Below are 25,408 nucleotides of genomic sequence, written 5' to 3' on the forward strand. Positions count from 1 at the left end.
AATTCAAAAAGATAAAACTCCAAAGCAACGTGTACCAAACATATTCCAAGATCTCCTATCTGTCAATCCAAGTCATAGGTACATTTGCAGCTTTCAAAATTAGCGTCTGTTTCTAATTTCTATCAATGTCTTGCCTTTTTCCCATTCATTATTTAATTAACTCATCTATTTCCTTGTGTCTTCCTCTGGTGTAGATTTCTCATAAATTATAAGGACAGTTTATGAAAATTAAGGAATATTTTTCCTCAGTAATGTTTTCATAGCTATAACTTTTGAGAACAACTTCTTGAGAGATGTTTTGGGAGCTGTATTCTAGGACACATTATTTTCACGGTCTTCCCTCTGGTAGGATGGATAAATGATTTTGCCTTGAGAATTGCATGGGATTTTCTGGTTTCCATATAAAAGATAGATATTCCACTTATAGAAGCTGCAGGCGTAGAGTTCAGGCAGTTTTAAAGTTTAGGCCTGATGGAATGGTATGTCCGGGGGTGATCAGGGGAAAAAGTGATTCTCCGTGGCTATGCTGAACAATGGGAGTGAGCTGTTACCAGTTACTTGTGTCTAGTAAGTCTAGTGTGTCTAGTAAGTCTAGGGAGTCTCCTGGGGTTTCCCAGGTGGTGCTAGTGGTAAAGAATCCACCTGCCAATGCAGGAGATGTAAGAGATGCAGGTCCGATCCCTGGGTCGGGAATATCCCCTGGCGAAGGGAATGGCCACCCACTCCAGTATTCTTGCCTGGAGAATCCCATTGACAGAGGAGCCTGGGGGGCTACGGTCCATAGGATCGCACAGAGTTGGACACGACTGAAGCAATTTAGCTCATGCACACGGTGAGTCTCCTGAGCATTTGTGAGGGAAATGCAGCTGCACAGTTCACAAACCTCTCCTGAGAAAGGAAGAGAAAGCCTCTCAAGTACACTGAACAGGAACTTCACCTTTGTCTGGGGTATCGGTGGGAGGTGGGCAGGGGAGCTTGCCCCTCCAACTGGGAGTGTTGCTGACTCTGAAACCCAGGCAGCTGTTTCTGTCTAGGAAGTCATAGTCTTCACCTGCAAAGTGTCTTCTGGTCAGTTATACCACCGCCCTTTAGGGTAGCCAAGTGGCAACTGACTGTAGTGCACAGTGAAATGTGCTCAGAAAATAACGGAATGATGAAGGGTGCTGGGAGCAACTTAGGAGGGAAGGAAAAGGGGGGACACAGGAGCAGAAGCACCACTGGAGTTGGGATTTTGCAAACAGAGAAAGGATATGCATGTGTCTATGTGCTGACGGGCAGAGGAATTTCAACAGTAAATAATACAAGGCATGGAAATGGATAAGTGCACAGATGTACTTAGGAGATCGGAATTCATGAGGGATTAGGTTCGGGTCAGAGTTCGAAGAATCTCATTTATTAACAGGAAATTTAAGTTCATCCCACAGCAAACCTATGAGACATGTCCTTATTCTTGTTATACTATTGTGATTCTCTTCTTGGATGGGCTGGGTTTAGAAAGAAGACCAATAACAGTAAGCGGATGAATCAAATACCAAAGTGTCCAGAGGCCAGAAGACCAATCTGAAGGTTTTGGAAGAATTAAGGTCCCAGGATATAAGGGCCTGCATGCACGTGTGCTCAGTGGCCAAGTTTTGTCAACTCTTTGCCACCCTGTGGACTGTAGACTGTCAGGCTTCTCTGTCCACGGGACTTCCCAGTCAAGAATACTAGAGTGGGTTGCCATTCTCTTCTCCAGAATCTAAGGGCGAAAACTGGGAAAGAGGCAGTAGAAACAAGGATGAGGCATGAGAATTACTTCCATGGGATGTTCTTTGATGTGAAATTACTGAGTCACACCAAGGGAATAGAAACGTGTACGGCTCAGGAAACATAACTTGCACTGGCTTCACCATACATGCAGATATTTCCCCATTAGTTGGCCAGTCTTTGTTAGGATATGCCTTTACTTTTATTGTTTCGGTTAATGTAACTGCTCTCTCATAAATTCTTTGTATTTATACTTATTTCATTAATAGAAGAATTAAAGTTTTTATTCCCCAAATTTGATTTAGCACTTATTTCTTCAGTTTATCACTATCTCTGTTGTTTATTAGTTGTGTGAGTAAAAGGCTGAGCCTTATGCTTGGCACACAGTAAGAGTTCAGTAAGTTATTGTACTTTTACTCTGTTAATGTTTGTGTAATCTTTTATCTGTAGCATATATTTAAAATATATAATTACTTATACAAATAATTTGTTTTATTAGTTTTATTCCACAAACTTATTTATTTTACTCAATTTCCTGTTTTCACTTAAAAATATTATGAAGTTGGGATAAGCATATTAAATTTTGTTATATAAGTGTGGTGGATGTTAATTTATATGCAAGCTGGGTTTATTTCTGAATTCTCTATTTTTGTCCCTTTCTCTACCTTCATGTTTTTGAATCTGTAAAGTACTCTTTGGAAAGTTACCACTTCATATGTGTTCTGAATCTGGTAAGATGTGTTTTCCTTCATTATTCCTTTGTAAGTGATTTCTTTGATATTTTTTCCACTTATTTCTTTATTTTGTAGGAATTTTAGAACTAGTCTGTGAGGATATATAAAGTGATATTTGGGCATCTTAATTGGAATCTTGTTAAATTTATAAATTATCTTAAGAGATCCTGTCATTTCTATCTATTCTTTCCTGTCAAGAGCATATACTCATACAAGAGTGCTAAGTTGATTCAGTTGTATCCGACTGTTTGTGATCCTGTGGATTGTAACTTTCCAGGATCCTCTGTCCATGGGATTCTCCAGGCAAGAATATGGGAGTGGGTTGCCATGCCCTCCTCCAGGGGATCTTCCCAACCCAGGGATTAAACCTCCGTCTCTCTTGTCTCTTGCATTGGCAGGCCAGGTCTTTACCACTAGCACCACCTGCAAAGCCCCAGGAGCATATATGTCTATATTTATTTTAATCTTCCCTACTTTCCCATTATATTTTGCTGTCTTCTTCAGCAAAGGACTGGGACACAGTTTCAAATCAGATTCTTTGTAACTGACTTCCCCAATCATATTCTTAGAGAATTAATGGTATGCCTATTTCTAAGAATCGTATGAAGGTGGCTCTGTCTGCAGAAAATCTACCTCAGATCCATGTTATTTCAACATAAATAATGTCTCTCAGTTATAAACAGAGGGTGTTACTGCTTATTTTACTAGCTAGTCACTAGATTGTTATAAGGATTATGGAACAATGTATTCAAAATTTATCTGAAAATGTTATAATACAAACAAGGACATGGTATCATAAAACGTAATTTTTAAAATGTTTTTGTTTCCCAGACATTAAGATTTTAGAGCAATGACATCTTCTCTTCTTGGTATTCACCATATGGTGCTAGACCACAGTAGGAACTAAGTTAATACTTCTATGTTCAGGGGAATGAATAGTGACAAAATTTGTATAAAAAGAAAACAAAAAGGAATAGGTTTGGGGAAACATAGAGTCTAGAGAGAATAAGTTTATTTAATCTTACTGGCACATTTATTTCATCTCATATATAATCAAATTAGAATTCAACATTGATCAATATATTAATAGTTTTCCTTCTGCTGGGTCCCCCTGTAGCAAAATTTTATACCTTTATATTAATGTGATGTAGTTATTTGTGTTTCTATTATTTCCCCCTTAGTGTAGCTGCTCTGCTGAAAATGAGATCGTAGCTGGGAGGTGAATGAAAAGGGACATGGCGGGAGGAGAGAATGTTACATAATTATCTGACATTTGACTCCAGAGCAAAGGATCAGGAATATGCCAAGATCACTATAATAACCACTGTCACGCCAGATACTAACCAGAAGCTTTCCACATACTGTTCTTAACCTCAAATTAAAGGTGAACTAGAAGGAAGAACTTATGTCTGACAAAACTGGAGTTCAGGTTGCTACTTTTCTTGTAGTTTTTTTCACCTCCCCACTGCCCATGGAAAAAGCTAAAACTCCTTCCACAAAGTCCAGAAAGAGGAATCCTGATGTAAGGCTTTGGCTGTTCATAGAGCAAAGTATTTGGTTTAGAATTATCATTTGTGAGAAATTATTAAATATACAGACACATTCCATTGATTTGATATCTTAAGTATTTGCTGCTGCTTCTCTTCTTCTTCTTCTTCTTCTTAAAACACACACACACACACCCACACACCCACACACACACACCATCTCAAGGGCTAATAATGTGACCTTGTCATGAGAACTGGCCAAAGCTAAAATATTTACATTGTGAAGCTTCTAGGCTTTTTGGTTCATTTGTAACATGGAGTCTGATGGATGCTTTATGTGGCAGAATGACCTTTCAATTTTTGGATTAAAAATAATTAAAATAATGGCAAGAATGAACTTTTAAGGTTCAGCATCATTAATGTCCTCTTCAGATACAAAATGCATTAAAGACTCACTCCATATATAAACTCTGAAGAGAAGTTCATGAGTCTTATAATAAAAACTAGACAGTATTAAAAGTTTAGAAAGTACTCTCCCCCAAATGATGTTAATGTGCCTGAAATCCTCACTATAACTCACAGGAGGTGAGATAGGGTGGGTGGTTTTATTATCATAACTATTATTATAATTTCTCTTTTCCACCCATCTCGTCTTTTGTACTGTACAGATGGATTAACTGAGTTTAATTTAAAAAACTACAGGACCCAGTCTGAAACCTGACCTTCTGACTTGAATTCATAGAATCACAGTTTCTCAGCTGTGGTACTACTGACATTTTAGGTTGAAGAACTCTCTGTGTGGGGACTGTCTTGTGCAGTTTAAGGGACTGTCCTGTGTCCTGACCTCTACCCACTAGATGCCAGTAGCATCCTCCCCTCAACAGCTGTAAGAACCAAAAAATGTCTCTGCTGCTGCTAAGTCGCTTCAGTTGTGTCCGACTCTGTGAGACCCCATAGACGGAAGCCCACCAGGCTCCCCCATCCCTGGGATTCTCCAGGCAAGAACACTGGAATGGGTTGCCATCTCCTTCTCTCTGGGCATTGCATTTCTTTCTCAAAATGTCTCTGGGCATTGCTAAATATCCCCTAGGTGTGGAGGGCAAAACCACTCCTGACTGACACTATAAGCTTTTCAAAGTGCCATCACCATAAGCGATAATTAACTCCATTCCCACAGAGCCCAAATCGACTTTGTATGGACTGCTTAATGGGATACAGTTGCTCGATGTGCCTGCAGATACTAGCTGGGCTGTCTCCAGCAAGAAGACTATGAGCAGTACTCTCGTATTTATTAAAAGTTATTCATCCAACAGGGAAGACTCACCCAGATATCATACCAAGACAGATGTCTTGAATAGGCCTGATTTTTCTCTATGATGCACCATAGATCTTGATGCATATTAAAGAGCCATGGTGTCAACAGTGCTTTGCATCAGCTATTTCTGCTTTCCCCCATTCTGGGCTCAAAGCAGGATTGCATTTCCTGGCCCTCTTAGTGTTGGGCAGTACCCTTCAACAGGTTCTGGACAAAGATTTGAGTGGAACCCTTTGTCACATTTGGGCTTCCCTGGTGGCTCAGTGGTAAAGAACCCGCCTGTCAATCCAGAAGTCTTGGATTTGATTCCTGGGTTGGGAAGATCCCCTGGAGAAGGAAATGGCAACCTACTCCAGTATTCTTGTCTGGGAAATTTCATGGACAAAGAAGCCTGGCAGGCTACAGTCCATGGGGTGGCACAGAGTGGGACACGACTTGGTGGCTGAGCACGCACACATGCAATGTCACTTTTAGGCCAGAGGAGTAACTTGGTGACGAAAGAACCTCCCAGCTTTCTCTTCCACCTGGCATAGTAACAGGTAGTGCTTGTGATGGTGAAGGCTTGGGTCTCTCTCTGTAAGTTTAGGTCCCTGAGTGACCATATGGGTAGAAGACTACTGCTCACCTGCAATAAATACATAGAATGAATAAAAACATAAGTGTTAAGTGTTTTAAGCCATTGAGAGTTTTAAGGCTGTTAGTTTAGCATAATTTAGCTTATTCTGACTAATGTAAGAGCTGAAATATGAGAACAGATTGAAAAATAGATTTAGGTTAAATCAAGGTCATTTATATGAAAACAGAAAATATAATATAGAACCATTTAGAGCTTCCTTAAGTCTTAGGGCTCTCTATTTTCGTTCACTAATTCTCTAATATTTGGAAATCATTTCAACAAAGATTCTTATATACCTGATATGGTATGTAAACATTATTCTATTACATTAGACTTATTCTTCATTCATTCAAATAGTATTTATTGAACAGTAAATATATGCCAAGTATTATTTGGAATATCTTTCCACTTCATATTGTTTTTGACACCTTTCTTGTGATGAAGACAGATGGCAGAAAGAAGAGGGAGTTCACTCTAATGTCTGAGGAGTGATATATTTAGGAAATGAATCTGAGGCTTTGTGGGGGTTCTTTGTTTGTTTTTAAACTTTCCATTTGCATAGAAATTATTAGAGAAAATGGAAATGATTTCATATATGTAGCCAGGAATTTTCCACCATTTTCACCTTCTGCTTTCTTACCTATAAAATAGGGATAATTTTATGGTTTCCACTTAGAGGATAATGGCAGAAAGGTGGACTGACAAGGTCTGAATTGTGGATTGAAAACTGGATGGATGTGTGATTTCAGGCAAATGACTTAATCTCCCTGTTTCTTACTTTTTTCAGCTGTAAAATGACACAACAGAGCTTAATTTACAGGGCTGTTGTGCATATGAATCAGTTCTAATGAGGTGGATGAAACTGGAGCCTGTTACACAGAGTGAAGTAAGTCAGAAAGAAAAACACCAATACCGTATATTAACACATATACATGGAATTTAGAGAGATGGTAATGATGACCCTATATGTGAGACAGCAAAAGAGACACAGAGATAAAGAACAGACTTTTGGACTCTGTGGGAGAAGGCGAGGGTTGGGATGATTTGAGAGAACAGCATTGAAACAAGTATATCACCATATGTTGAAATAGATCACCAGTCCAGGTTCGATGCATGAGACAGGGCTCAGGGTTGGTGCACTGGGATGACCCTGAAGGATGGGGAGGGGGTTGGGGGGGCGCTCAGGATGGGGGACACATGTACACCCATGGCTGATTCATGTCAATGTATGGCAAAAACCACTACAGTATTGTAAAGTAACGAGCCTCCAATTAAAATTAAATTAATTAAAAGGAAAAATAGAAGGCAATGCACAAGGGGCTTCAAACAGTACCTGGCATGTCCTAAGTGCTCTAGGAACTGATGAATAAAGCACTGGAGTTGGACTACTTCTGTGATGCAAACATCACAAAAGATATTTTGCTTTATTCACCACTTCAACCTAAACATCTGGTTTAGTACTTGGCATAAAACATACAAAACAGGGACTTCCCTGGTGGTCCTGGGCTTAAGAATCTGCCTTCCAATGCAGGGGGTGTGGGTTCAATTCCTGGTCAGGGAACTAATATCCCACATGCCTTGGGACAACTAAGCCCAAACACCACAACTAGAGAAGTTGGCGTGCTGCAGCTATCGAACCCGCACGCTCTGGGGCCTGTGCGCCACAACTAGAAGAAGTCTGTGTGCTGCAACAAAGACCCAGCACAGCCAAAATAAAAAAAAAAAAAAAAAAACAAAAACAGAAGAACATTTACTGAACATATATAGGAGTAGGGATGAGGGGACTGACTCTCACATTCTACTCCTAACCTTGCAACAATCTACCACTGCCTGTCTCACACACTGTGCTCAGCTCTAAGCACTTGGAATAGTCACTGTCCTAGGTCATGCTCCTCTTTTGTAAGATGAAAGGATGATACAAAAGAGCTATAAACTATATAGCTATAAATGAACTAGAATCAATAATATTACACTACCACACTTTTCAGAAAAATGGATGATAAAAACCTTGCAACAACATAATTTAGAAAACAATCAACAGTATGAAAACTCTATAAAGTTGCTCTACTGTGGTTTTAATATTTTCAAAAGGAATTTAAAAGAGACTGCTGCATCAAAAAGGGCAGTAAACTCATTGGTGCTAATGCCATCGCTGAGAGATATGTTACCTTTTCCTACAAGCTCTGTGGAGAGGAAGGAGAAAGAAGCTGAATAAAGAGTAATTAATTTTCAAGCAGAATAAGAATAAGTCCTGGAGATCAAAAGAATAGCATAGTGGGGACTTCCCTGGATGTCCAGTGGTTAAGACTCTGTTTCCATTGTAGGGGGTGCAGGTTTGATCCTTGGTTGGAAACTAAGACCCCACATGCCTCATGGCCAAACAAACAAACAAACAAACTCTATGCATGGTGATAATTACACAATTCTGTAAATATACCAAAAATCATTGAAATGTGCAAGTAAAGCAAGTGGAGTGTATGGTATATATATTATAATGTAATATAATTTTTTTAAAGTATAGCATAGTCATTATAGTCAACAATACTGTATTATATACTTTGAAATTGGTTGAAGATTAGATTTTACATATTCTTATCACAAAAAAGAAATAATTATGTGATGTGAGAGAGGCCTTAGCTAGAACTACACGGATGATCATGTTGCAACTTGTAAATGTATCAAATTATCACACTATATACCTTAAATGTATACAACATTATATGTAAATCATACCTCAAGGGAAAAAAGAGTAATCAATGGCCCTGCTGTCATGTATTAAACTTGTCTTGGTTTTGCTTGTGAAAGACAAAATCTGATCCACAAATAGTATAATCAAAGTGACTTAAACTTTCAAAGACTCAGTTTTTCCATCTATCAAATGCGATAATAATACATACTCCACTGGGATTATCATGAGCATTACATGAAATAACTCAGCAAAGGACCAAGCAAGTAGCAAATATCTGCTTCTATTCTGTCAATAGGAGCAATGAACAGGGTAATAATAACTACTTTTGCAATTATTTACAAGAAAGCCACTTCCTCACAAATGTTAACAGTGTCCAGAGTTATTCTTCTAGCTGATACTGCATAGTTTCAACAGAGAGAGAGAGTGAGTGAGTGAGTGAAGTCGCCCAGTCGTGTCCGACTCTTTGTGACCCCATGGACTGTAGCCCACTAGAAGTTGGTGTTAAAGTATGGGTTTTAGATATGCTAATAAGGCACCTGGAAGAGGCAGCAGGCAAAGAAATGTATACCTGCTTTTGTTGTTGTTGCTGTTTAGTCACTAAATCCTGTCTGACTCTTTGTGACCCCCATGGACTACAGCCTGTCAGGCTCCTCTATACCTGCTAGGTAACCCTTTGTGTGAAGTGCTAGATGGTGAGTTGGGGGAAAAAATGTTTAGAGAAACACTTGGGTCAGAAAACAAGAAAATGGAAATGTAGCATAGCACAGTGGTTAAAAATACTACATAGTTATGTGACCTCACTTAACGTCTCTGTACCTTGGTGTACCTCTGTACCTTAGTGTAGCTTCCCCCACTAAGGAAAATGGAGATAGTAATGCTGAACAAGACTGCTAAGAGGTTAAAGATTTAACATTTATAAATGGCTTAGAACAATGCCTGAAATACACTAAGTGCTATATTAATGCTTGTCAAGACGGAACAGTGATACAAACAACTAAAGTTACACAAAGTGTCCCGTTAGGAAACCTTTGGAGTAAAGACTGGCAATGTGGCCGTCTAGGAGCACAACCTGGAAAGCCATCAGACTCATTCATCAAGCCAACAACCCGTGCTCTTCTCATGTGCAAGGTGAAGTGCTGCAGCCTGAAAGAGCTGATTCACGTTTGACATGACAGACGGGCCAGAGGCGAAGGCAGAAGGGAGTACCAGTTGAGACTGGGAACAACAGAAGTGTGTGCATAGCTAACAGGACTCTTCCTATGGTCATCCACAGCATCCCATAGTGAGCCACAGCATTCTAGGTATGTGTTGATTATATGGAAGTGTCTCCCCAAGGCAGGGCTCCCTGAGGTGCAGGCTGCATCCTGTTCACTGTGAAATCCCTCTTCCAAGGTGCTCAATAAGTATGTGTTGAGGTCAGGCCAAAGTGAGCAAAAGATTGAGCCTGTAATTACTGAGCACTCAGTTCTCAGGCCCCTAATTGCTCCTCATCCCACTTTCAATCCCCACGATGCTGCTCTAAATTGCTAAACGGGTGGGAAGGGAGAGCTGTGATTCCAAAAACATGGCCCTTTGAGGAAAAACCTAGTCTTCTTTGTAGTGGTGGCTTAAAATTACCCAACAGTGAAGCTGGCTGAGAAGCCCTCTGCTTAGTGGTATTCTCCAGCCACTTTCCTCAGTTCCTCCACAAACACCTCAATACTGGCACAAATGAGACTGAAATCACCAGCTTTGCAAATAAGCTGATTTTTTTTCTTCCTTCTTTCTCGACAGCCATCCATCTACCAAATTCTTTTCCGAGTTTTCCTTGAGAGTCTCTCTCTCCTACAGCCCTCTCACTAATCTTTCTGCCTCCAACCACCACACTGATGCTGAAGCTGAAGCCCCAGTACTTTGGCCACCTGTTGTGAAGAGCTGACTCATTGGAAAAGACCCTGATGCTGGGAAAGATTGAGGGCAGGAGAAGGGGATGACAGAGAATGAGATGGTTGGATGGTATCACGGACTCAATGGACATTATTTTGAGCAAACTCCAGGAAATAGCGGAAGACAGGGAAGTCTGGTATGCTGCAGTCCCTAGGGTCACAAACAGTCGGACACAACTTAGCAACTGAACAGAAACAAACCACCACACAGAATCCATGCTCAGATGACTCTGTAGTCTTACTGTGATTCTGCCTACATATCACTGCAACAGAAATCTTCCTAAAGTACAGGTTCCATCATATCTCTTTCTAGTTCAAGAGCAAGGCTCCCTATTTTCCACCTTTACTGAACCTACTTTACAGATCCTCCATATGTTGGCTCCACCCTGTCTATGTTTTACTTACTAACTTCTGTATGCAGAATCTTCTCTTCTACTTAGGGATCTCACAGCACTAATCCCTGAAATTGTTCTCTCATTTCAGTATAGTATCTGTAATATTTGCTTCTCCATGCTTTTCCCATGTTGCTTCCCCTTTTGCGATCCTAATCCTAATCCTCTGGCTACTCAAGTGCTACCCCTCAATGAACCTTCTACTCTAAGCCACATGTGTCAGTACTCATGTATAATTATATTATCCTGTGCTTCCCTTCCTGTTTCCTCTGCTTACACAAAACTGTTCCTTCTTTAAGAAAACTACAAACTGCTTGAAGGCGGGAAGTTCACAGTATTTTTACCTGTTTACCCAACAAACATTCACTGAGTTACTGAGTTCCAGCCTTGTGTCAGGCACTGCACTAGGCTTTGAGGAACAGTGATGAATGAGATAGTCACAACCCTTGTCTATCCAGCACCTATGTTCTACTTAGTGTTTGTGTGTATGTGTGGCAGTGAGATAAGAAATTTCACATAATTATATGATTAGAAACTAAGGAAAGTATTGTAAGTAAAAGTATAGGGTGCCATGAGACCATTATAAAGTTTCACACTGAAAGAAAATACACCTGAGCTGAGATCAAATGCATAACAAACAAATAGGCAAATGTCCCAGAGAAGGCAATGGCACCCCACTCCGGTACTTTTGCCTGGAAAATCCCATGGACGGAGGAGCCTGGTAGGCTGCAGTTCATGGGGTCGCTAAGAGTCGGACACGACTGAGAGACTTCACTTTCACTCTTCACTTTCATGCATTGGAGAAGGAAATGACAACCCACTCCAGTGTTCTTGCCTGGAGAATCCCAGGGACGGGCGGGGGAGCCTGGTAGGCTGCTGTCTACGGGGTTGCACAGAGTCGGATACGACTGAAGTGACGCAGCAGCAGCAGCAGCAGGTAAATGTCCAGAGGTTTAAAGAAGTTTGGAACCTTAGAGAAACTAAAAAGAGGCTTGTGTCCACAAGTGCAGGGGGCAGAGGCTGAGCCATATCAGATGAGGCCACTGAGGTACACGCTGGGTGTACTTCTTCACACCCTTAGGTGGCTAAGTGAGGGTAACGTGTTTACATGGTCCTTAAAGGAAATGGCAACCCACTCCAGTATTCTTGCCTGGAAAATCCCACGGATGGAGGAGCCTGGTAGGCTACAGTTCATCGGGTTGCAAAGAGTTGGACATGACTGAGTGACTAGCACTTTTTTGAACTTTCCTTGTCTGCATACTTGGGGATTGGGCTTCCCAGGTGGCTCAGGGGTAAAGAATCTGCCTGCCAATGCAGGAGATGTGGGTTCCATCCCTGAGTTGGGAAGATTCCCTGGAGAAGGAAAGGGCAACTCACTCCAGTATTCTTACCTGGGAAATTCCGTGCACGGAGGAACATGGAGTCGCAAAGAGTCAGACAAGACTTAGCAACTGAGAACCCACTCATGCATACTTGGAGTTTACAAAAAAAGTTGAATATCCAAAACTTAAAAAACAGGAACATTTAAGACCTTAGAATGGTGGTCAAGATTCCCATCTTTTGACACAGACATGCTCAGTGAGGATGCAGGGTGAAGGAAATGGTTCAGAAGAAGCTCCCTATGGCATTAGGGATGAGAACACTTGCTGCTATCTGCTTCATTCTGTTTGCTTTCTCAAGTTCAATTAAAAAAGTGTGGACCAATGACAACTATGATATGTATCTACTCTGCTTTACAAGTTTGATGCCAAAATGCTTTACACAGACCACCTAACAGATGGTAATGTATTTCAGCCATTACCAGAGTAGGATTCAAACCAGTGACCCTGAGGTGAGAGGTTGTATATCCAATTACAAATTCCCACTTTCCTTAACTGTTAAGATGCCTAAAGCAATATATTTTATTTACATCAAGATGCATTGTATAAACTATATTTGATAAAAGAGATGACTTCACGTTCTCAACTTAAATCAAAGAATGCTTACTTAAGTATTTTTTTAATTGAATCACACTTTAATGCCATCGTATAATCTTTCGGTTAACAGTGCTCATCTTGATTATTCTAACAAAGGGAAACATGGAAATTAATACTTAAGTTGTAGAGCTTATATCATCTATAAAAATACACACTAGAAAATACAAGAGAGATACCTGGGACATCTGTGAAGGTTTCTCCAAGGACAGATACGTGGAAATTGAGTCCTAAGTCTTTAAGATGCATCAATACCTTAAAAAAACTCTCTGGATCTTTATCATGCTCCCTGGAAGTAAAAACACAAAATATAACTTGTGATATCTTAGGGCATGTATTAGGAAAAGAGTTTTCACTTCTCATAGGCTCAATTCCTCTCTGGTCTACTGTTAGGAGAGCCTCTGGCATCACAGCAGAGATCTTCCCCCACCCTTATACTGTAGTATTATTGTTGTGTGTGTTCATGAATCTAACTTTGCCAGGCTCCTCTGTCCATGGGATTCTCCAGTCAAGAATACTGGGGTGGGTAGCCAACTTCTGCTCCAGGGGAGCTACCCAACCCAGGGATTGAACCTGGGTCTCTTGCATTGCAGAGAGATTCTTTACCATCTGAACCACCAGGGAACCCCTAACTTCTCTATCATGGATTGAAATTCAGTCCTATCAAAGTTTTAAGGCTCTACAGCTTTTCATTAAGGAAAAAATTTATCATGTTTTTCCTATTTTGGGGTTAGAACATAGAAAGTCTGGGCTTTCTGGGTGGCTCACCGGTAAAGAATCTGTCTGGGATGCAGGAGACACCACAGGTTCAATCCCTGGGTTGGGAAGATCCCTTGGAGGAGGGCATGGCAACCCACTCCAGTATTCTTGCCTTGGAGAATCCCATGGACAGAGGAGCCTGGCAGGCTCCACAGGGTCGCACAGAGTCGGACATGACTTAAGTGACTGAGCAGGCATGCATAGAAAGTCTAGCGTATTTTCCTTTCTCCTAAAATGGTTAATTTTCCACTTAACACAGGTTTTTAACAAAAGAAAAGATCAGTCTTCAAACGACAATTCTCTACTGATCATGAGAATGTACCAAAGATGCTTTTCATTTCTGTGAGTCTGAATACCACCCTCTCACATTTACTGAGCTTCTTTGTGTCCACAAGGAACACACAATTTAGGAAGCGAGATTACAGGCTCTCTCACTAATCTCTTATTTTAAATAATTGAATGGAGAATTATAAATACATCAAAAGAGGGTAGGCCTGAGTCTAAGTCTGCTGAGTATTAACTTAGGAGTGGAGGTTAGTCAACACATAAAAGAATAGTAATAAAGATAATTCTTTCATTTAGTAGAAGCTTTGAAAAACATGGATTATTTTTGTTTGTTTAGCTTGTCAGTCTTCTTTGTAATGACAGAATGAGAGGCTAAAGGACACTAAAATTAAAAAAAATTCACCAATTCAAAAAAATCACACTAAAATGGAATGAGTTATTTTTTACGTTCTAAGGTGTGAATATTTCAGTATTTCTTGCAGTTAATTACACTGTTTTAAATTATCTTATTTCAGACAGATGTGGACCAGATGTCTTCAAAATATTTGCTTTTTTATTTATAATTCAGAATTTAAACTTATTTTCTATATTATAGAGGAATAGTTATATATCAGCAATTGAATTTCTCATTTACCAACTAATTATGTAAAATAAATCTGTAAATTGATCAAACTGCTATATGAAATATGAAAATTACATCATTCAGGAAATCTCATGAAAAATGACATCTGCAACCCTAAATGTGTTAATTCACAATTCAGTCAATATTTTCAGTATCAAGAATTAAAACAAATGCATCTTCTGATTAACATTTTAAAATGGCATTTATAATCTCCTGGAATTCTAAGATCTTATAGAATTAGAGTTCTGTAACAATTTATTTTAAGCTCTGTATCTCTCAGTTTGATTTGGTTCAAATAACAAAGAAAGCAGTGGTAAAATGTTCATTGCTTTTTAAGATGACAGGTATTACATACATGTACTATTGGGAAGTTTTGGGGGTAATTCTCATATATTCTACTGCAATGGGCAAGAACAAAGATTTTAAATATTTAAAGAATACCCCATATGCTATCTTCAACCACATCGATTAAATAGCTGCCTCCTAATCTGTAACATAGGTTATTTTACTCTGGAAATACTTAGATGAAAAGAATGGAAACAATATAACATATTTTAAAGAGGGAGAAACACTACAGGGAAATTTAGCCACTTGATTCTCTAAATTTTTCATCCTGAGTTACAAAAATTTTCACTACGGTTCCTTAAGAGAATATCTATTCTAAGTATTTTCTGCTGCTTGTTTGTTTGTTGGTTTGTTTTGTATTAAAATAAAAGTAGATGCAGTTTGGAATTGGAAGGATGTTTAATTGGGTAGAAGCTGTACTTCTTAAAAAATTCCAATGTGAATATTTTCAAAGAAGTAGGTTCCACGAACCTATATTTTCAGTGTTTCTATACAAGATAAATGCATGACAATCCTACTGTATTCTTAACATATTTTTTATAGGTGGACAAAAGCTTTCATATTCAATAGTCACTTTGCATAAGAACACAAAAGAGATTTGTATAGATCCCCTCTCTTTCTGTTTAAACTGTAATATATGGATGAATGTAAGGTGAGATTTTTCTTCTGCATAATTATCCCTCAGAAAAAGAGGCATTTTATCTAAAATCCTTATAAAGTCTCTCATAATATCAGGCACTCTCTCACTTTATTTTTTACAAAGTACAGTTTAAGGAAGTTGCCTTAAACCTAAGACACGAATTGATGAGAATTTTCAGTAGTTTTAGCAGTCATTCACATGATGGGACCAGTAAAAACAGAAGTCAAGGAATTTAATACAGAGTTAGTAATTATTTTGGGAGATATGACTTAATAATTGAAAGTACTGTTGAAAACAAGTATTTTAAACATCACTAAAAAAAAGTAACAGAGTAAGTGGTTACTAGAGACCATGAATAGTAAGTGGGTTTTTAAGCTGGAGAAAAGATTTTCAGGGACAGCATCATACATTCTCACAATCTTGTATCCCAAAACTACTTAGACTAAATTCCAGAAGACAGGTGGTAGAAACATGCCAGCTGCCCGAAAAGGTGGTACCTTTCTGATATCAAGAATGCATGGGAGGGGGGAGCTGAACTAAAACTGCTTCATGAACTATAAGACTGAGAAAAGAGAAATACTTGTAAAAATACTCTATGTGTGATATGTGTTTTAAAGTATTATTTATGTCTAAATTAGTGCATTACATATTACAAGTAGACACTTGACTATTTCATCTATGTCTTTTTCAGTTTACATAGTCAATTCCAGCTGAAAAGTTTTCTTGGTTTTCTCTAGACAAACGAGAAGTTGCCTACTATTCAGAGGATCATTAAAGACGTGAATGGATATTTAACAGCCATATAGCAAGGCCTGGATATATCAATGGTAGATCTCAATATATTCTGTCAAGAGAGGAACTCATTGTAGATATCCAAGAATTATCCATGGATCTTATCCTAGCAACCATGATATTAATGAACCCATTTAGTAGAATATGTGAATCTGTCTCAAATTCTTTTCTACGAAATCTAACACGAAATTCTCATACTTATGATTTTAGCATAAGGCATGAAATATAGGATGAGTGAGTGAGTGAAGTCGCTCAGTCATGTCTGACTCTTTGCGACCCCACAGACTGTAGCGTACCAGGCTCCTCTGTCCATGGGATTTTCCAGGCAACAGTACTGGAGTGGATTGCCATTTCCTTCTCCAGGGGATCTTCCCAACCCAGGGCTCGAACCCATGTCTCCTGCATTGTAGACAGACACTTTACCATCTGAGCCACCAGGGGATGGAGGATTTAAAAATAATATTTTAGGGGCCCCTTTTTGTGAACAGCTGACAAGATTAAACACATTTTTGTAATATAGTCAATTCTCTATAACCATATTTGTAGACTATGGATTCCTGAACACTCTTCTGCTCTTATCCACTGTTGGTAGTAACATAAAGTGCAACAATATTTTAGAGGGCAATTTGGTAATGTACATAATAAGCCTTGAATTATACATAACTCTTGCTATAGTAATTCCAATTCTAATTCCAATTAGAAAATTTACTCTCTGAAATAAGGAGGTGCATAGAAATTCAGTCAAGGTAAGTTTTTAATAGCATTGTTTATAATGGCAATAATCTGTAAACAACCTAATGGGATGATAAAGAAATATATTTTGACACATACATACAAAGGCTATATATTGTCACCCTGTTTATTTAACTTATATGCAGAGTACATCATGAGAAACGCTGGACTGGAAGAAACACAAGCCGGAATCAAGATTGCAGGGAGAAATATCAATAACCTCAGATATGCAGATGATACCACCCTTATGGCAGAAAGTGAAGAGGAACTAAAAAGCCTCTTGATGAGAGTGAAAGAGGAGCATAAAAAGTTGGCTTAAAGCTCAACATTCACAAAATGAAGATCATGACATCTGGTCCCATCACTTCATGGGAAATAGATGGGGAAACAGTGGAAACAGTGTCAGACTTTATTTCTGGGGGCTCCAAAATCACTGCAGATGGTGACTGCAGCCATGAAATTAAAAGACGCTTACTCCTTGGAAGAAAAGTTATGACCAACCTAGATAGCATATTCAAAAGCAGAGACATTACTTTGCCAACAAAGGTCCATGTAGTCAAGGCTATGGTTTTTCCAGTAGTCATGTATGGATGCGAGAGTTGGACTGTGAAGAAAGCTGAGCACAGAAGAATTGATGCTTTTGAATTGTGGTGTTGGAGAAGACTCTTGAGAGTCCCTGGGACTGCAAGGAGATCCAACCAGTCCATTCTAAAGGAGATCAGCCCTGGGTGTTCTTTGGAAGGAATGATACTAAAGCTGAAACTCCAGTACTTTGGCCACCTCACGGGAAGAGTTGACTCATTGAAAAAGACTCTGATGCTAGGAGGGATTGGGGGCAAGAGGAAAAGGGGACGACAGAGGATGAGATGGCTGGATGGCATCACCGACTGGATGGATGTGAGTCTGAGTGAACTCCGGGAGTTGGTGATGGACAGGGAGGCCTGGTGTGCTGCAATTCATGGGGTCGCAAAGAGTCGGACACGACTGAATGACTGAACTGAACTGAACTGATACGATACAATACATGCAGCCATGAAAAATAATTTTGCAGAAGTATATTTTTTGACATGGAAAATACTATTAAGTAAAAGGGAAGTGATAGAGTACCAGGTAAACTATACTGAAATATATATGTTTATGTGTAGAGGATATATTATAAATGTCTTTTTTTTTAAACTTGTTTTCTATCATTCTTTTAGTAAGTCTTTTTATATAAATCATTTTAAAGCTTTAAGGAATCACCTCTCTCTAAGATTCTGCCATACAATTGTATTCATAAAGGTTTTTGCCTAACTCTGTAGAATTTTCAGTATTTATAGTGGCACATTTATTCATTGCCTGTGACACTTCCATATTTGACAGCTGCCCATCAAGCTAACTTGATTCATCATAAAACATTCTAGAAGATGAGTCAGAGTCCAAGTCTCGCAACAATTCCCACATTCTTGACTAGGTAAGAATGAAACAGTCTGGCTGGGAACGCATTTCTCCGCAGCCCAACTATGGCAGAAGAGACCAGCACAGAATATTTCAGGCTTACTGGAAGCAGCAGATATAGCAAGAACAGCTTTTATTCCCAAATATTATTCAGAACATTTGAAAAGCATAAACTGTTTCCATGTGTTTTTTCTTCCTATATCTGTTCTCTCTCTGTCGCCTTTCCCATTTAGTTTTTTTAGAGCTAAATTTCTTCTTATTCTTAACATTCATTCAGTAAATATTTATTGAGGATTGCTAAGTTCTCCATACTTGTCACTTATACTCAACTGTTACCCTTTCCTGTTTTCCCACATAACGTTATACTTATTGAATGCAATCACTTCGATCTAGTTCCTTGCCTTGCCTGGGCAGAAACCTGGCTCTTCTCAGGTGCCATAGCTTTCCCATATCACTCTGGATTGAGAGGTCCATGAGGAAAAGAGAAATGATGCCGGCTTTGTTTACTGCTAAGTACCTAGTGCCTTGCTAGTGGAAGACATTCCTTGTATGCATCAATATTCAGTTCTCTTCTTCTGGGCATACAGAAGACTCCATGTTCATTCCCTTGAAGTAGGAGAGGCTACAGGACTAGATTTGACCAATGGATTGCCAGCTAAGTGATGTGTGTCACTTCCAGGTAGAAATTTCTAAGAGCAATTCTAGACAGCACTTTCTCTGTTGTAGTGATTCTTGAAGAGGTCTTGTATCAAGATGGTTAGGATAAAAGACTGAAGTGATCTGGACTGCTACATGGAGACGAGATGCCCAATAAAGCCACCTAAATAAACAGCAGACTTCTAGTTAGTGGGAGAATTAAACTTCTGTTGTGTTTAAGCAAATGAGATTAAGGGGTCTTTATTACTTCAGTATAAGGTGGCCTATGCTGACTAATACATTATCTGTTGCATACAATTAACTGCTCTAAAAATATCCGTTGAATGAATAAAGGTGTAGGAAAAATGATTTACATTTACAGAGCTCCTGCTATGTTCAAGGTCCTACACTAGGCACCTGATCATAACCTTAAAGCTTCTCAACTAAGTGGTCATAACAAACATAACTATTCCTTCAATCACGATCACACGGAAGAAATTGCATCCGCATTTGAAATCATGTCAAATTACTCTAAAGTCATATTCTTTCTTCTGTACAGTTTTTGACTTCTTCCTTTCTTTCTTCCTACATATAATGAGAAGGAAAAGAGAGCAGGTACCTTCAGTCCGTGGTATTGTTTCCAGATCATCAAGCAATGAACAATTCTGAGATTGCTACTTGAAGTTAAAACCCACTGGATAAGATGTAGCAATAAGAAAACGGGGAAGTAACGTGGGATTATATGATTTCTCCAACATCATGGTTTCAAATTTCTTCACCTTTTCTTATACCCTCCATCTTTGCTTCTTTGTTATGAAGTGCCATGTTGCTTTCAAATTCAGTCCTGTGTTCCTCCTTCCAAAACATAAGGCTTCTGCCTGCCACTCTCTGCTACTTGTTGTGACCACTTACCTATTATCCTTCTATTATCCCTCTATATGTCTGCCAACAATGATCAGTTTTGGCTTCCTGCCACAGGTGCTGCTTCTGCTTTTAAAATGGTGCTTTGCATAGAATTCAACAGATAGTCTTATGCGGCATCAACTTCTCAACCTCTCCCTCCCTCTGATATCTACCAGTGCCTTCCTTTCTCTAACTCCACCAGCCCTTTCCGCCATCATTTAGTTACAGGTGACTAGAGCCAAAAATATTCACTATGGCTTTTTCTGAATGTTACTCACACTGCATTCTGCCCTTTACTTTCAGAGGAAGAATGAAGTGTACATTTCAGAGAAAAGTGGCTCTGCCAATCACCAGAGATATGACTATTTATTTGTATGTTGTATAAACTCACATAGCCTCAGTTTTTTCATCTTTAGACAGGGGTAAAAATAATATCTACATTTAAAACAATGTTAGGGATGAAGTGCCTGGTACTTTGCAGGTACACAATAAACTCTCATTTTCTTCATCTTTGGTATTTGTGGCATTTTAATATTTTAGAAATGTTAACGAGTTTAGGTCATCTCCCTGCCACCCCAACATATTCAAGAAAATAAGATGGTTTATGTTCATTACTTTGAGGAAGGTATGACCCAGAGGAAAAGTCTCCTAACCCCCACAAAAAAGGGAGAGTCATCTTGGCTGGTCACAGGAGCAAAAGCATTTGCAGAAATGGTAAGGGCTTCAGACAGGTACAGGTATATAAGCAAAATGCCCCCTGTGAATGGAGCATATACCCTCCTGCACCAGGTCAGTGTTCCACCTCTAGACAAGGAAAATGGAGGACTGATGGGGCAGACTGGAGGAGAAGAGAAGTGTGAGAGTCCTCGAGCCATGTACTGCACTTCCTGGGTGAGGCAGAAGCATGACTCCAGACAGTGAATGTCTGAGGGTGTGCACACAGTACTGGGGACATTTGTGAGAGACTACTGAGCTATGTAGGCATCAACTTGGAGCCGGGATTTCCTTGAATGTCATAGAAAAATCACAGAGCTTCTGACAGACTGATAGAAGCAAGGGATCCCTCAGCAGTGGCCTGAGAGGAATAAGGACCAGGAAAATGGAAGACAGAGAGTCTTGAATGGCTTGAGCTTTCCATCACCATATTGAAATGGGCCATTGTACAGAAATTAAGTCACAGAAAAATAAAATTCTAATTTATGCATATCAGGGTTTCAAGCCATCTGCACATTCATATTCTCATCTTTCCTTTCAAGAGCAGAGGCAGAGGTGTCTGTCTGTTAGAGCTCTAGACGTTCTACCTTGTATCTTCTTGAGAGATCTGCATTCTCATGGTCAGTTTCCTTCCTAAAACATGCGATCCTATTCCTTCCTCCACGATTTCTTCATGTGGATCTTGGGCATTTTTGAGTTATCCTTTTGACCTGACACCATTTATCGACAACAACAGTTCCAATAATATACTCCTTCTAGGTGACTTTTCACAGATCCTTTCATCTTAGAATACTAGCTATATCCTCGTTTCCTACCTCCTGGGTCTTTCCTACCTCTTCACTCCCATTCTTTCATTCTCTTAGATGAAAATGCTCTCCAACAATACTAATACCCACCTGTGTCCTCCTTCATTCTCACTTCATATTTCCTCCTACATTTGATACCACTGACTTTCTTAGAAGCAATCCTTGCTTGGTTTCCAAATAGTGTATTTAGACTACAACCTAATGACCTCCTCCATGAAATCTTCCCACTCATTCCATCCAGCAGGCCACCCAGTGAAAACCAAATTCAAGGAATCATTTTTCCCAGTAGGTCTCTCAACATGATTCCCCTTTAAACCTCCCTCTGCTGAAAGTTCAGACCCCCCAGGTTTCTGTTGAACAACGACTCCCACTCTTCCTGGATATTGTAGACAGTAATTTCATTCAGCTGTCTAACTTGTCAATGACCTCTCTTTTTCTACAGTTTTTGCCAGAAAGCTCACAGAAACCCATGACTCAAATAACTGGTCTGCCATGAAGTATCTTAATTAAGATAAACTGGGTCTTTCCCACTCTTGGGATGTTACTTAGCAGCTACTGTTACACATACTTTTAAACCATCACAATGTATGTAATTACTTTCTCTCAGACCTGAGAGTTTCTATGGAACTAAGCCCTTTCCCCAACTCATTACTAAGTCCTTCTGTTTCCCTCCATAGTAACGTTTTTCCTTGTCAACTGTGGTGACCTGAGCTGTAATTTGAGACTGAGTAATCATTTAGATTTTCTTTTGGACTATAACATTTCCCTCAAGAGATATGTAGAAAACACATTCAGCACTCAGAGTGTGTGTGTGTGTCTGATTCTTTACAACCCTGTGGACTGTAGCCTGCCAGGCTCCTCTGTCCATGGGATTTCCAAGGCAAGAATACTGGTGTAGGTTGCCATTTCCTCCTCCAGGGGATCTTCCCGAACCAAGGATTGAACCTGTGACTCATGTTTCGTCTGCATCACAGGTGAATTCTTTACCACTGAGTCACTGAGGAAGCGCACATTCAATCACTTACTGGTTATTCTGAGAACTACTCCTGTAGTGAGAACTTTCTCTAGGGAGTAGACTAGGAAATTCTTTGACATTATTGAGAATTGTTGTGTTTCTACTTCTCATAAAGGAAGATGCATAATTTTTGTTTCCTGCTTTATCCTGACTTCCAGGAGGCTTACAGTTAAGTTTTCACATTCAATCTCAGCATCGGTCAAATGGAAATAACAGTACCAAAAAATATAACAGAAATTGTAAAACTCATTGGATGAGCTCAATAATAGGATATTGCAGAGAACAGAATCAGTGTTCTTGAGGTAAACAGAATTTACCCAATGCAAACAACAGAGAAAATGGACAAAAAGAAAAAATAAGAAAGAACCGAACCTCAGGGAGTTGTAGGACAGGAACAATTTCTTACACCTGTATGTGAATCTATAATTATTTCAGTATGAATTTCAATGATAAAAATGCATGTCCATTGCATTAAAAATAATTCTGAAATATATGATGTTTGCACTGAAAGCCCCTACTTTCTGACTCCTGAGTCTACTCCTCAAATGTAAGCACTATTAATAACTGGTGAGTAGGCTTCCTGACCAATTTCTATGCATATGCACAAATATATATTTGTGTGAGTGCATTTTTATTTATGTTTTATTTATCAACATGAGATTACTATCATTCTGTACTTTCCATTTTCACTAAATACCTCACATATATCTACATACATCAGTGCATATAGATATCTAATTTAATAATGTTTATCTAATATTTCACAGTTTAAAGTAAATTCTCCTACTAATGGACATTTACGTTAGTTCTAATTCAATGATATTTCAAACCATACATCTAGTTCTTTTTATAACATTCAAATTTCTCTTTTGTGGAATCCTATTTGTTCTTGTTTTTCCTACTACCCTGCAAATGTAGCCATCTCAAATCTCTAACGATGATCTATTTCCCCTTTCCTACAATGTTTGCCTACCTTATGGAACCCTAGTACTTTCAAAGTTTCTCCTACTCACTCTACTACGTTGTAAGTTCCCTGAGGGCAGAGCTCATCCTCTGTTTAACCTGTATTCCTCCTGTGCAGAATTAGGCCTGGCATATAGTTTAAAAAGTTATTATTCTGAGTTGACTCTAAATCTAGTTCACCTCTCATGAATCTAATATTTTTATTGCCACCAACTATAAATTACCTTTTTAATTATTTAATGAGGTGCCTACACAAGAGTTTCCACTTGGCTCTTCCAAAGACAACTCATCTCTAATACTTAAAAACTAAACTGCTGCCTTGTCAAATACAGCATTAACGACTGAACTCCTCTTCTGTACTGACACACCTTCATCCGCCCAATGTTCTAGGACTCAAGCATGATTCATTTCTGAACACAAAGAAGCTGCTTCCCAGTAGTCCTGATAAGCAACCCATAACCAATCTTGCCATTCTTCCCATACAGATAATTTAAGATTTGCTTGATAATCCATTTTTATAGTACAACATTATTACCTCATACTTGACAATACCAGTGACTTTCAGACTTTCCCTCTGCCAACTCAGCCTCCAGAATAACTCTTACATTATCTTCTTCTATATGACTTTCCCCTTATATCTCTTTTCTGAAGTGTGTCCTAAAAACCATTACATTGAAATTAAGCCCCTCTATCCAACATTCAAATAGTTCAATCAACTGACTCCCTCAGATGAATGTTGATACTCATACTCATTCCCATCCTCTTCTCTTGTTTGCTGTTTTCCATCCACAGCTCCCGTGACTATAATCCCGAGTCTGGAACACATCTCTGCTCCTCTCTGCCACTCCTTGCCCACTGTCTCCTTTACTGACTTTGGCTTTACTGCTACTGGTAGTCATTCATCCCTATGAAATCCCATCTCCCTCCGAATCATGTAAGAACATTCATAAACAACTGACGATTTCATGAATGTGTTCATTCACATTATCTCATATTTAATTGTATGCTGTCCTCTTATAATTAGTCTGAAATCTCAACCACAACAGTGAAATTCTTTGACTTTAGAAGTTGGTGGAGTGAGTGAATGATAGCTTCGTCATGGCTGAATAAAGACAGTTACATTTTTTAAATTACAATAGGATAGGTCTATGAAATGACATGAAGGATCATGTGTTTTTTTTTTTTTAAATGGAGGATTAAACATGGCCTGGATTATTAGATGCCTTTCATCCAAATGAATTTCAATTCTTCATAACAGGTTTTCATATTCCACTGTGGACATTTTGTCACATCTAGAAATGACAAGGTCTTCAATCATCTGGCAAAGAATCTTAATTTGAAGAGAAAAATCTACTCCAAAACTTCTTTCTGATTTAAAAAATGTTAAAGTAGAAATGGATAGAGTGACTCATAAAAAATTTCTCCAATGGGAAGAAAAATGCTAAAATTCTGTTCATTTTATATATTTTGTCTTATTTCTAGACTCAAATGAGACTGCTGTGTTTTTTTGGCTGACACAGAGATCTCCTAGAAGAGACATCTCCCTTACTCAGCAGCAACTGTGAAGCATACCAGATTGTCATGGCAATGACTGTGGAAAAGGAGGAACACAATATGGGATGTCTGTTCTATAAAGACCTGCTCAAAATGACGTGTTCTTGTTGCTGCATATGTTGCATTTTTTCATCTCATAAACAGTATTAATTATGTATCTCCTCTCTTCTCCTACATTCTCATAAATGAAATAAACCTGTATTATTCTACTTAGTCCCACAGCATAAAAGAAAAAAGTTCAGCCCCAAATTTCACTACCCAGTCTTTTGTTGCTTATTATTTAAAGGTATTAAGAACTACTCATATTAGGTGCCAAAGTAGACTAATA

The 25,408-nt window shown here is 38.9% G+C and overlaps 1 protein-coding gene across 3 annotated transcripts in view; it reads right to left on the minus strand.

Annotated features, from left to right (window-relative positions):
* Window positions 1-25,408, minus strand: part of GTDC1 (glycosyltransferase like domain containing 1) — a 347,990-nt gene that overhangs the window by 16,695 nt on the left and 305,887 nt on the right. For all 3 annotated transcript variants that reach the window (XM_040228395.1, XM_040228394.1, XM_040228396.1), the window contains one exon: window positions 13,057-13,166. In XM_040228395.1, the coding sequence (XP_040084329.1) occupies window positions 13,057-13,166 (110 nt within the window). The remainder of the gene's footprint in view (window positions 1-13,056; window positions 13,167-25,408) is intronic.

Source organism: Oryx dammah, unplaced genomic scaffold (assembly GCF_014754425.2).
Source record: "Oryx dammah isolate SB20612 unplaced genomic scaffold, SCBI_Odam_1.1 HiC_scaffold_27, whole genome shotgun sequence".
NCBI lineage: Eukaryota > Metazoa > Chordata > Mammalia > Artiodactyla > Bovidae > Oryx > Oryx dammah.